We start from the raw sequence: 14,205 nt of genomic DNA, 5'->3' as shown, positions 1-14,205 counted from the left end.
GAACGCGGCAGCTCCCTCCCCCTTCCGTTTATCTTCCGATATCTGTGCACAGTTTCATGGCTCCCCGCTTCGTACCTCAATACTCAGCACTGGAGATGTTCATTTGTAGAGATCCAGATGCGTCTTCCTGCGTCTCAGGCTGGTTCCGTGGTTGTTTAGGCTGGTCTGGTACCTATCCAGCTCGACTCGGAGGACTGGCTGAAAACGGTGTCTCCTACTCCTCCGCCATCTTAACTCCTCCCTCCATACCTACATGTTCTTACTCCAAGATAGTAGGGATGAATGTATAAAAAGGAAAATATTAAGAGCTAACATGCATTATGTGTTTATTTTGTGTCATGCACAAGTTATAGGTATTTTACAGGTATTGAATAATTTACTCCTCACAATAGCTGTGGGGTAAGGTATGATTTTTATTTCCCATGGGGGAGCTGATATAAACAGATTAAATATCTAGTCTCAGGTCACACAGCAACTGTTGAGTCAGGATTTGAACTCAGTATTCTAGTTTCAGAACCCATATTCTATGTCCCTAGTTAAATCATTTTAACTTTTATAAGTATAAGAAAGTATAGGGGCACCTGGGTGGCTCAGTTGGTTAAGCGTCTGCCTGTGGCTCAGGTCATAATCTCAGGGTCCTGGGATCAAGCCCCATGTTGGGTTCCCTGCTCAGTGGAGAGTCTGCTTCTCCCTTTCTCTCTCCCTCTGCCTCTTCCCCTGATTGTGTGCTCTCTGTCTCTCAAATAAATAAAATCCTTAAAAAAAAAAAAAAAAAAAAAAAAGAGGGATGCCTGGGTCAGTTAAGTGTTTCCCAGGACCCTGGGATCATGACCTGCATCAGGCTCCTTGCTCCCTCTGTCTGCCGCTCCCTCTGCTTATGCACATGTGCACACTCTGTCTCTCTCTCACTCTGACAAATAAAATCTTTAAAAAAAAAAAAAAAAAGTTTGAGAAATAGTCTGTCATCCATATTCTTATTACACAGTGTGAACTGCTATTAATACCTTGGCTTATTTGCTTTCACTCTTCTTTGAAAAAAAAAATCCCTTTTTGTAAAGTTATCTTGTTCCTATCCTCCTAGAAATGAACAGCTATGCAAAAGGTGAATTTGTAAACAATGATACATTCTCATTATTAAAAATTCAAACAGTGCATAAAAAGTGCAAAGATGAAGTAAGCATCATTAGCATTAGGTAGCCATCATTCTTCTAAACATTCTGTGTATCTGTTCAGATAGGGTGAATAGATAGATAAAAGGGATCATAGGATAATGGTTACATTTGGGGGAGTTTTAGGGGCGGATGGTAGAAGAGCTTCTGAGTTGCTGGTAATATTCTATTTCCTAACCTGAGTGGCATGTAAGTGGGAATACTCATTTTGAAATAATTCTTGAAATAATTCTTGAGCAGGACACTTAAAACTTCAATAAAAAGTTTTTTTAAATGTGATTTTATTATAGCTGTTATTTACTAAAAAGTGTTTACTTTGGTAGAAGAAAAAGATAAGTGAAATTGAAGAGATTCTTAAACATCAAATGTTTCTTCATAAGATTTCTTCTGAGATTAAGAAATAAATTATTAAATGAGGTGCCTTGGTGGCTCAGTCTGCCTTCTTGGGGTCCTGGGATCAAGCCCCACATCAGGCTCCGCGCTCAGCGGGGAGTCTGGGGATTTCTCTCCCTCCCCCTCTGTCCCTCCCTCCCTACCCCCCCCCCGGCGCACNNNNGCCTGCTCTCTAAAATAAATAAATCTTTAAAAAAGAAATAAATTGTTAAAAACGTTAAGAGTTTGTATTTGAGAAGATTTTATCTTTAACTGTTTCAATTTTGGACAGTTTGTTGACTTCTTAATACTAAAGAGAATGATTTTAATACCACTTGTGATTTGATCATTTTTTCATTGTCCAGGTGTAGCCATAAAATTTTCATATTTGAGGACACCTCACCTGCCTTTATATTTGAATGGCATCCTGACCCACAGTTTTTACCTGAATACAAGTTTATAGACATCACTCTTCCATTCCTTTGGTATTGAGGATCAAGAGAGTATTTTGACTTTTTTTTTTTTTTTTTGAGCGAGCAAGCATGAGCTGGGTGCGTAGGGGGAGGGGCAGAGGTAGAGGGAGAGAGAGCATCTTAAGCAGGCTCCACGCCCAGTGCAGAGCCTGAAGCAGGGCTCAGTCTCACAACCCTGAGATAATGATCTGAGCCAAAATCAAGAGTCAGACGCTTAACCAGCTGAGCCACCCAGGCACCTGGATAAATGTGTTCTTAAAAAAGTAAAACGAGGGTGCCTGGCTGGCTCAGTTGGAAGAGCATGCAACTCTTGATCTCAGGGTCGTAAGTTTGAGCCCTGCATCAGGTTCAAATGTTGAGTGTAGAGATTACTTAAATAAATGAAAAAACTTAAAAAAAAAAAGTAAAACATGGAGAATAAAGGTACTGAGCTTTGTGCCACAGGTCCTCCCTTTCCCCCCCACCCAAAATGTTTTTATGTGCTATCTTTTGTAGCTTTTTCAAATCAACTCTCTCTTGTTTTTAACAGGAATCAGATAATAAAGTTCTCTTAACTTCGAAGTTGCCTAAAGATAACAAACAGGAAATGGGTTCAGCTCAGAGCCAAGGCCCTCGGATAAGGAAGCTTCCCAAAGGAAAAAGGTAACATTATTGCAGTCTGTTTTCAGTCTGTTTGCAAAGGGATTTGAAGAAAGGAGGGGCGCCTGGGTGGCACAGTTGTTAAGCGTCTGCCTTCGGCTCAGGGCGTGATCCCAGTGTTCTGGGATCGAGCCCCACATCAGGCTTCTCTGCTAGGAGCATGCTTCTTCCTCTCCCACTCTCCCCGCTTGTGTTCCCTCTCTCGCTGGCTGTCTCTGTCAAATAAATAAATAAAATCTTTAAAAAAAAAAAAAAAAAAAGAGTATACTCTCTAGATTTAGCTGTGAAGACCAGTATGAAATATTTGTTAAAGAATGCATTACAGCACACTTGGCTACTTAAATGTCACATGGTCATTTTATTACAGATATGAAAACAGACCTGCAGTCTCATCCTGGGATTCAGACGTCTCCCAGAGGCCAAGAAAGAGGTTAACAGAACAAGAATTACATTCAGTTTCTGAGAAACTGTCTCAGCGGCTCTCTGAACTAGATTGGGCAAGTCTTGTTTTTTATCTATATTGAGATTACCATAGTCGGAGAGTATTTAAGTGATCTTCTAATTGAAGATGAAAGCTAAACCATGGTACTAAAATTAGTTGTGTCTTAGTTACTGTGAAAATGTTCCAATAATCAGGCAGGTAGGACACAGGATGAGAAATCATCTCTTACTTTGCCTTTCATGATATAACCAAATTTGGTACAGATTTATCCTGATTTTTGTTGAATTCTGATGAAAACTAATCATTTTAAGTGATTACATTAAAATCTTTATTTTAGATACACCTAAGACAGATTTGGTATAAAGTTAGATCTCTTGATTCTCACAAAATCCGGTATTACAATTTGGGGGTATCATTGAATAAATGTATTAAATCCTTATGTGATTTACTCTAATGTTTATTGAAACTAAATAGTCCATAGCACTGATATACACCCTTCAGAAACTATGCATAAGTATCTGAAAGTTATTAGTGCCTAATTATGAGAAGAAGCTTTTTAAAGATTCTACTTTCTCCAACTTGCATTCTGCTGAAATCAAAGATGTTGAAAAGTATTTTCTCAATAGATGTTAAAAAGTGCCCTGGGTGATCGAATTAAAGAAAAGACTGACTATGAAGAAGACGGTATTGGAAACGAAGAGATGGAGAGTAGGAAGGATGAAACACTGTCTCAGCACAGTGACAGCATCATGGAGTATGGGCCGAAGAAGCAAAGGCCAGGTACTTATCCCAGAGAAGCCAGGATAAGGATGTCCCAGGGATCCATTTAGGGTCTTGCGTTTGTTTTTGACTGGCTTTCTCATTTTAAATATTTCAGAAATATATAAAAGGAGCAAAAATAATAATACCTATATCTTCACCATCTAAAAGCAGATGCTAACAATTATATATGCTTTACACCTTTTGCATTTAAAAATAAGAGTTGAAATCCCGTCTGTCCTCCCCACAGTCCATTTTTCCCCTCCTTCAAAGAAATAACTCCCAAAATTTTTAATCTTCTTACTGTTTTTATTTTTTATTGATTATTTCATTGAGATACAATTGACATGTAACATTGTATTCACTGAAGATGTACAGTGTAATGATTTACTTATATAGTGATTGATATTGATACAAATGATTACCATAGTAAGTTTAGTTAACATTTATCACTTCACATAGTTACAGATTTTTTTTTTCTTAAAACTTTTAAGATGGGATTTTTTGCAAGTTTCAAATATGCAATATAGTATTGTTAACTACAGTCACATGCTGGACATTATATCCCCAGAACGAACTTCTCTTATATTGGAAGTTTGTACCTTTTGATCATCTTCACACCCACCCTCTGGCAACCACCAATCTGTTCTCTTTATGAGTTTGATTTATTTAGATTCCACATATATATGAGGTCATACATTATTTGTCTTTTGTCTGACTTATTTCACTTAGCATAATGCCCTCAAGACCCATCCATGTTGTAACAGATGGCAGGATTTCCTTTTTTTTCTATGGCTGAATAATATTCTTTTATTTTTATTTTTTTTTCTTTATCCATTTATCTGTAGGTGGGTCCTTAGGTTGTTTCTGTATCTTGGTTATTGTAAATAATGCTGCAGTGAACATGAGGGTGCATGTATCTTTTTAAGGTAGTGATTTCATTTCTGGGTACCCAGAAGTAGAATCACTGGGTCATATGGTATTTTTAATATTTTGAGTAACCTCTATACTGTATTACTTAGTGGCTACACCAATTTACATCCCCCCTAACAGTACACAAGGGTTCCCTTTTCTCTCCATTCTCCAACATTTTATATCTCTTGTCTTTTTGATAATAGCCATTATTCAAAACCTGTAAGATGACATCTCATTGTTATTTTGATTTGCATTTCCAAGACAGTTAGTGATGTTGAGCCCCTTTTCATGTACCTTTTGGCCCTGTATAGGTCGTCTTCGGAAAACTATCCAGTTTCTCTGCCCATTGTTTAATTGGATAGTTTTTTGGGTTTTTGTTTTTGTTTTTTTGCGATTGGGTTGTACAAGTTCTTTATATATTTTGGATATTAATTCTTTATCAGATATCTGATTTGCAGGTATTTTCTCCTGTTTGGTAGGTTGCCTTTTCATTTTATCGATAGTTTCCTTTGCTGTGCAGAAGCTTGATACAGTCCCATTTGTTGATTTTTGCTTTCGTTGCCTTTGCTTTTCATATCAAATCCAAAAAAGTCATTGGCAAGACCAGTGTCAAGGAGTTTACCTGCTTTTTTCTTCTAGGAGTTTAGGGTTCCAGGTCTTACATTCAAATCTTTAATTGATTTTGGTTGATTTTCGCATATGGTGTAAGATAGGTTATATTTTCATTCTTTGCATGTGGCTGTCCAGTTTTCCCAGCACCATTTTTGAAGAGATTCTCTTTTCCCTATTGTATATTCTTGGCTCACTTGTAAATTAATTGACCATGTATGTGTGGGTTTATTTCTGGGCTCTGTATTCTGTTCCGTTGATCTGTGTGTCTTTTATGCCAGTACCATATTGTTGTAACACTATAGCTTTGTAATACAGATTGAAATCAGAAAGTGTGATGCCTCCAGCTTTGTTCTTTTTCAGGATTGCTTTGGCTATTTGGAGTGTTTTGTGGTTCCATACAAATTTTGTCATCTATTTCTGTGAAAATACCATTGGAATTTTCATAGGGATTATTGAGTCTAGATGAATTTGGGTAGTATGAGCATTTTAACAATATTAACTCTTTAAATCCTTGAGCATGGAATATCTTCCCATTTATTTGTGTCTTTCATCAATGTCTTACAGCTTTCAGTATATAGGTCTTTTTTTCCTTGGTTAAATTTATTTGTAGGTATTTTATTCTTTTTTAAATTATCATTCTAGTTAACATACAGTGTTAATTACTTTAAGGTGTACAATATAATGATTCAATAATTTAATAATGCTATCCATTTCTCAGTGCTTACTCTTAATCTTAATCTTAAGTGTACTCTTAATCTCCTTTATCTATTTTATCCATCCTTCACCCACTTCCCCTCTGGCAACCACGAGGTCTCTGCATTTAAGAGTCTGTTTTTTGGTCTCTTTTTTCTTTGTTGATAAATTCCACATATGGGTGAAATCATGGTATTTGTCCTTCTCTGAATTATTTAATTCGTTTTTCTAACAGTTTTTCGGTGGGTCTTTAGAGTTTTCTATAACTATTATAATGTCATCTGCAGATACAGAGTTTTCTTTTCAATTTCAATGCCTTTTTTTTTTTTTAAGATTTTAAGTAAGCTCTACAGTCAATGTGGAGCTCAAACAACCCTGAGATCAGGAGTCACATGCTGCACGACTGAACCAGCCAGGCACCCCTGAATGCCTTTCATTTCTTTTTCTTAGCTAATTGCTCTGGCTAGGACTTCCACTACTGTAGATGTTGGATAAAAGTAGTAAGAGTAGGCATCCTTGTCTTACTCCTGAAATTAGAAGAAATACTTTCAGCTTTTCACCATTAAGCATAATGTTAACTGTGGGCTTATCAAATATGGCCTTTATTATATTGAGGTACATTCCCTTTATACCCAGTTTGTTGAGAGTTTTTATCCTGAATAGATGTTGAATTTTATTAAATGCTTTCTCTGTTGAGATGATCATATTTTTATCCTTCATTTTGTAATGTGGCAAGTCACATCGATTGATTTGTGGATTGTTGAACCATCTTTGCATTGGAATAAATTCCACTTCATTATGGTGTGTGTGATCCTTTCACCGTACAGTTGAATTCAGGGGAGCTTGAGTGGCTCAGTTGGTTAAGTGTCCAACTCTTGGTTTTGGCACAGGTCATGATCTCAGGGTCATGAGATCAAGCCTGACATTGGGCTCCATGCTCAGCAGAGTCTGCCTCTCTCCCTCCCCCTGCTCACACACATACACACACTTCCTCTTTCTAAAATAATAAATCTTTAAATGTATATATGTACACACACACAGCTGAATTCATTTGCTAATATTTTGTTGAGAATTTTTGCATCTGTGTTCATCCATAATTCATTTTGCATCAAGGTTCATCATTATGCCTGTAATTTTGTTGTGATGTCCTGTCTAGTTTTGGTTATCCGGGTAATGCTGGCCTTCTAAAATGAGTTTGGAGCTGTTCTCTCCTCTTCTATTTTTTGGAAGAATTTGAGAAGGATTGGTATTCTTCTTTAAATGTTTGGTAGAATTTATCAGTGAAGCTCTCTGGTCCTGGACTTTGTTGGGTGGTTTTTATTAGCGATGTAATCTTACTTGTAATTAGTCTGTTCAGATTTCTTTTTCTTTACGATTAAATCTTGGTAGGTTTGATGTTTTGGGGAATTAACCAATTTCTTATAGGTTGTCCAATTTGTTGGCATAAAATTGTTCATAGTAGTTTATGATCCTTTCTATTTCTGTGGTATTTATTCGTTGTAATGTCTCCTTTTTCATTTCTAATTCTACTTGTTTCTTTCCTCTTTTTTTCCCTTGGTGAAGTCTAGCTAAAGATTTTATCTCTATTTAATCTTTTAAAAACCAGCTCTTAGTTTCATTGATCTTTTCCCCTTTTTTGGGTGTCTGTTTCACTTATTTCTGTTCTGATCATTGTTCCTTCCTTCCTTCTAACTTGGGGCTTCTTTTGTTCCCCCCTCCCCCCAGTTCCCTTAAGGTGTAAAGTCAGGTTGTTTGAGATCTTGATTCTCTTTTTTCTTCCAGTTTTATTGAGATACAGTTACATACAGCACTGTGTATGTGTACTGTACAATGACTGGATTTATATACCTTGTGAAATGATTACCAACAATTAACATCCATCATCTCCTATAGATCAAAAAAAAAAAAATTTCCCCCTGTGTTGAGAACTCTAAGGATCTACCCTAACTTTCAAATACACCATACAGCAGAGTTAACTGTAGTCGTCATGTTGTACAATATATTCCCAGTACTAATTTATCTTATAACTGAAAGTTTGTACCTTTTGACCACCTTCATCAAATTCCTCCCCTCACCTGTCTCTGGTAACCAGAAATCTGATCTTTTTTTCTATGAGTTTGGCCCTTTTTTTTTTTTTTTAAAGATTCCACATATAAGTGGTTTCTTTTTTTCTGTTAGATCCTACATATAAGTGAGATATGGTAATTCTCTCAAGGTTCATATCCATGTTGTCACAAATGACAGATTTTCTTCTTTTTTATGACTGAATAATTCATCCATCATTAGACACAACGTTTCCATGTCTTGGTTATTATAAATACTATGAACATGGAGTAGCAGATAATCTGTTCCACAGCGTTTTCCTTGAATATATTCCAGGAGATAAAACTGCTGCATCATAGGATAAATTCTATTTTTAATTTTTTGAGGAACTTCCATAGTGTTTTCTGTGATGGTTATACCAATTTACATTTCCACCAACGGTACACAAGGGTTCCCTTTATTCCATATCCTCTCCAATACTTGTTATTTCTTGTCTTTTGATGATAGCCATTCTAATAGACATAAAGTGATATTTCATTATAGTTTTAATTTGCATTTCTGTAATGATTATTGATGTAGAGTACTTCTTTGTGTACCTATTGGCCATTTGTAGATCTTCTTTGGAAAAATGTCTATTCAGTTCCTCTGTCCATTTTTAAATTTGATTATTTGGCTTTCTGCTATTGAGTTGTAGGAGTTCTTTATATATTTTGGATATTAACCCTTTATCAGATCTGTAATTTGCAAATATTTTTTTCCCATTCCAGAAGCTTTTTAGTTCGATGTAGTCCTATTTTCTTGCTTGTACTTTAGGTATCATATATCTTTCTTGTTTTCTAATATATGCATTTATCACTGTGAACTTCCATCTTAGAACTGCTTTTGCTACATTCCATAGGTGTTTTTTGTTTTGTTTTGTTAAATGGGTTTTATTTTAGAGCAAGCTTGTGTGAATGCAAGGTGGCAGGAGAGGGGGAGAGAAAGAGAATCCCAAGCAGGCTCCATGCCCAGCACAGAGCCCTAGGTAGGACTTGATCCCACAACCCTGAGATCGTGACCTGAGCTGAAATTAAGAGTTGGACACTTAACCGACTGAGACACCCAGGTGCCCCACTACTTCCCATAGTTTTGATATGTTGTATTTATTTCCTTTTCCATCTGAAGATTTTTTTAATTTCTCTTTTGATTTCTTCTTTGACCTTCTAGTTCAGTAGCATATTGTTTAATCTCTTTATATTTGTGAATTTCCGAGTTTTCTTGTAATTCCTTTCTAATTTCATACCATTGTGTCAGAAAAGATGCTTGATATGATTTCAGTGTTCTTTATTAAGACTTGTTTGGTGGCCTAATATATGATTGGTCCTGGACAATGTTCCTGTATCCTTGAGAAGAATGTATATTCTGCTGCTTTGGAATGGAATGTTCTGTAAATGTCTCTAAATGTCTGTTAAATATTGTATTACTATTTCTCCTATTTTAGGTTGGTTAATATTCACTTTACATATTTACATGCTCCTATTTTGGGTGCATAAATACCTGGAAATGTTATGTACTCTTCATAAATTGTCCCTTTTATTGTTATATAATCTTGTTTGTTTCTTGTTACAGGCTCTGTCTTAAAGTCTGTTTTGTCTGATAGAAGTACCACAGCTTTCTTTTGGTTTCCATTTGTGTGAAATATCTTTTTCTATTTCTTCACTTTCAGTCTGTGTGTCCTTAAAGTTTGAGTCTCTTATAGTCAGCATGTAGTTGTGTCTGTTTTAACATTCAGCCACTCTCTTTTGATTGGAAAATTTAGTCCATTTACATTTAAAATAATTATTGATAAGTGTCAGCTTAGTGTTGTTTTGTAACTCCTCTGTTCTCTCACTTTGTGATTTGATGATTTCTTCTAGTGGTATGCTTAGACTTATCTTTTGTGTATTTATTATAGGTTTTTGCATGTTTACCTAAAGCCTATATAAAACATATTCTAGTACTCTTATAACAAATTAAAATGCATACCAGAGTTCAACATTTTTACTCTTCCTGCTCCCATACTTAATTCTTAATGTCATAATTTACTCTTTTTATCTTATGTATCCATTAACAAATTATTGTAATTTTTGCTACTTTTGTCTTTTAACCTTCATGTTAGATTTATGTGATTTACCCACCAGTTACAACATTAGACTTTTCTGAATTTAACCATATATTTACCTTTACCAGTGATATTTGTACTTTCATATGCCTTCCTATTACTAAATAGCACCCTTTTATTTAAAGAAGTATCTTAAAAATTTCTTGTAAGGCTGTTCTAACGTTAATGAACTGCTTTAGCTTTCACTTATGTGGAAAACTATTTATCCGGTTCCAGAAGACAATTCTGCTGAGTAAAATACTTTTTCTTGGCAATTTTTCTAACTTTCCACACTTCGAATATATTGTGATATTTCCTTCAGGCCTGGAAAACTTCACCTGAAAAATCTAAGGATAGTGGTATGGGGGTTCCCTTGTACATAACAAGTTGTTTTTCTCTTGTTGCTTTAAAGATTCTCTCAAATTAAAGTTGACTGTATATATTGTGTGTTAGTGTGGGGTCTTTGGATTCATCTTATTTGAAAGTGTCTGGGCTTCCTGGATCTGGATGTCCATTTCCTTTACCGAGGTTAGGGGAGTTTCCAGCCATTATTTCTTTGAATTGGCTTTCTCTCTTTTCTCCTACTGGCACCACTATAGCATGACTATTGGTCCACTTGCTGGTGTCCCCAAATCCCTTAAGCTGCTGCCTTCATTCTTTCTTATTCATTTTTCTTTTTGCTCCTCTGTCTAAGTTCCACCGTTTGGTCTTTGAGTTTGCTGATCCTTTCTTCTTCATCTAGTCTGCTGTTGAACCCCTGTATTGAATTTTTCAGTTTAGATGTTAAATTTTTCAATTATGTAACTTCCGTTTGGTACATTCTTATATTTTCTTTGTTGAGATTCTCACTTTGTGCACACATTGTTCTCCTGACTCTGCTGAGCATCTTAATGACCACCGTTTCTAAGTCTTCATCAAGTAAAGTCCTTATCTCTGTTTCATTAAGGTCTGTTTGAGTTCATCTCATTCTTTTATTTAGGACAGATTCTTCTTTTTCTTCATTTTCCTGTCTCTGTGCACTAAGTAAAACAGGCACCTCTCCCAGTCTTGAAGGAGTAGTGCCTGTCTCCAGCTCTTGGGAGTCTGCCGCCTTTGTTCTTGAGGGTGTGCCAAGGCCCATTTCAATGTAGGTTTTTTCTCATTCACCGGAGGTGTAGGAGTCATTCAGCTAATTTCTGGATTCCCTTCTGAGGGAATTATTCCATATGTAGCTGTAGATTCAGTGTGTCCATGGGAGGAAATGCATTCAGGAGCCTCTATATTGCCATCTTAAACTGGAACCTTCTCATTCCTGTTTTTATATTGGTAATAGCTCATCTATACTTATAAATGCTATTATGTTTTTAAACTTACAAAGATATGGTATTATTCTGCAACTTTTTTAACGTTGTTGATACTTACAGATCCAGTCATTCATTTTTACTAAGTTCATAGAATATACTCCATTTGTATGAATATATATATCACCATTTCCTCTATTGCAGGACATACAGGTTGCAAAAGTGTAGTTATGAAAAGTAGAAATGTGTGTAAAAATTTCTTTAGAATCTTGGGCCACCTGACTGGCTTAGTTGTAAAGCTCGGGACTCTTAATCTCAGGGTTGTGGGTTGTGAGTTTGAGCCCCATGTAGGGAGTAGAATTTACTTTAAAAAAAAAAAAAAAAGGTTTCCATAAGCTCTACATCTGGTAGAACTGCTTTTTACTCCAGAAATACTTTTTTTCTCTTGATTGTTTCATCTTTCTCCCCTTAAACTTTCCTAACTAATTGCTAGGTAAGCCTCACTTAGTAACCTACATTTTTCCCTTCTATACACATATATATCATATCCTGCTTTGAAAACTCACTGTAAGTTAAAATGTTATTTTCATTGGATCTTCAATGAAAAGAATACAATCTTTCAATGAAAAGAATGGCTGTAATAAGTGTAATAAAATCAATTGTGCAAGTCAGTTTTTCTTAATGTCTTACTTTTTTTTAATATTTATGTATTTATTTTAGAGAACAAGCAAGCAAGGGGAAGGGGAGAGGGAGAGAGAGACTCTCAAGCAGACTCCCTGCTGAGCATGGAACACAACACTGGCCGATCTCATGACCCTGAGATCCTGACCTGAGCCAAAACCAAAAGTGGGGTGTCCAACTGACTGAACCACCCAGATGCCCCGATCTTACTTTTTTAAATTAAGTAATCTCAGTGCCCAACATGGGGCTCAAACTCATGACCCTGAGGTCAAGAGTTGCGTGCTCTACCAACTGAGCCAGCCAGGCACCCCCTTAATATATTACATTTGAAATCAATTTGAAAGTTTTGAATTAAGAGTGAAAAAAAAAAACTTAGGGAGACTTGAATTTTCTGGGAAGGTTTATCTATAGATACCAAACTAATTTCCTTAACCTTAGAATTACTCCTTTTTCTGAAAAAGGCATGGAGTCTACCTCTACACAACTAGCAGATGCCCAAGTGCCACTAAAAACAGTGGAACATAAAAATGTTTATGAAGCGACTTAGATCTCTAAGGCAGTGTGGAATTAGGGCTGACTTAACTACGTAAGAAAAAATTGGGACTACTTAGAAAATGCTGAATTATGTTAACTTTTTCTTCTAAACATGCTGCTTTATAAGGGTAAGATGTATGCGTACTTATATCCCACCTCCTCAGGGCCTAGGTAGGTACCTAGGATAGCAGACATACGGCTTGGATGGTTTAACATTTTCTTTCTCCACCACTTAGTTCCCCATGTTGCTCCATTTTCAACCCAAAGTTGAATATAGAACCTAAGTACTTTCTGAGACTGTATACATTTTATGTGTATTGGTCTGACTAAACATACAAATAAATACAAATTAGTTAGGGGCACCTGGATGGCTCAGTTGGTTAAGTGTCTGCCTTCAGCTCAGGTCATGATCCCAGGATCCGGGGATCGAGCCCCATGCCTGGCTCCCTGCTCAGTGGGGAGTCCGCTTCTCCCTCTGCCCCTCCCCCTACTCATGCATGTGCACACGCTCTCAAATTTTTTTTTTAAATACAGATTAGTTATAGGAAAGAGTAAGTTTAGCACATTCTTTTTGGATTTGGTAAAAATCAACGGTTTGATTTCCAACTTAACATTTCTGGCTGTAAGGAACTAATGGTACATGTCTCTTCCATGTTGTAGGACTTCCCACGCATAGAAGGCCACCCTTCAGATCTCATTCACTCTCTCCGTCTCCAGTTAACAGAAACACACAGTTCCATATGGAGAGAAAACGGCAGCGAAAGCCAAAAACAGATATTCGCCAATTTCAAGCAAAGGTACATCCCATCTTTGACTACAGTTGGGTAGCAGGCAATACTGTTTACCTTCAACCAAATACTACAGTGAACGTGCTGTTGATTAAAGGCTTAAAATGCATTTAATGTTCTTGAACTGAGTGGATGGTAGGAGGTTATGTGACATAGCTTTCATCCCCCCCCACCTTTACAGAACATAAAACTTGTGATACCCTAAGAAAACTAACCTTGTCAGATATAACCCAATACTCCAGCGGATTTAAAAAGAGTAGATCAGTGTGGGTTGATATTTTCAGAGTGCTGCAGAAAGGATGAGAATTGGAGGTGGGTGGATTACAAGTGATAGGCTAGTTGAGTTACAGGTAAGATTAAAGTGCCCAAGACGGGAATGAGAGGAGGTGGTTCAGGTTCAGCATGGAGAATGTATGATGACCAAGGAAGGCTTCCTGCGGGGGAATAGGGATTCTGAAATGCAGCATAAATTTAGAACACGTACATTGTTTGCTACAGTATATTTTATGAGTGAAAAACTGAAATTAATTCAGATGTCTTATAATAACATGTAACTTCAAACTCAGCATATTAACTTCCACTCAAGGGACTGTCAAAATAATTACAAAACTGGAGAACAAAAAAATGCATTTTTGGGGGGACATAAAATTTTATGTCCCAAATACATGTCTGTTAGATAATATGTA

General features: G+C 36.4%; 1 protein-coding gene across 5 annotated transcripts in view; it reads left to right on the top strand.

The window, feature by feature from the left end:
- The window catches only part of CEP95 (centrosomal protein 95), a 45,670-nt gene that overhangs the window by 24,686 nt on the left and 6,779 nt on the right, over positions 1-14,205 (top strand). For all 5 annotated transcript variants that reach the window (XM_008693633.2, XM_040640387.1, XM_008693632.2 and 2 more), the window contains 4 exons: positions 2,544-2,656; positions 3,021-3,150; positions 3,722-3,875; positions 13,392-13,528. In XM_008693633.2, coding sequence (XP_008691855.1) covers positions 2,544-2,656; positions 3,021-3,150; positions 3,722-3,875; positions 13,392-13,528 — 534 coding nt within the window. The remainder of the gene's footprint in view (positions 1-2,543; positions 2,657-3,020; positions 3,151-3,721; positions 3,876-13,391; positions 13,529-14,205) is intronic.

This window comes from Ursus maritimus, unplaced genomic scaffold (assembly GCF_017311325.1).
Source record: "Ursus maritimus isolate PB19 unplaced genomic scaffold, ASM1731132v1 scaffold_24, whole genome shotgun sequence".
Taxonomy (NCBI): Eukaryota; Metazoa; Chordata; class Mammalia; order Carnivora; family Ursidae; genus Ursus; species Ursus maritimus.
The sequence above is the reverse complement of the archived record's forward strand: the minus strand, read 5'-3'. Positions and strand labels throughout refer to the sequence as shown.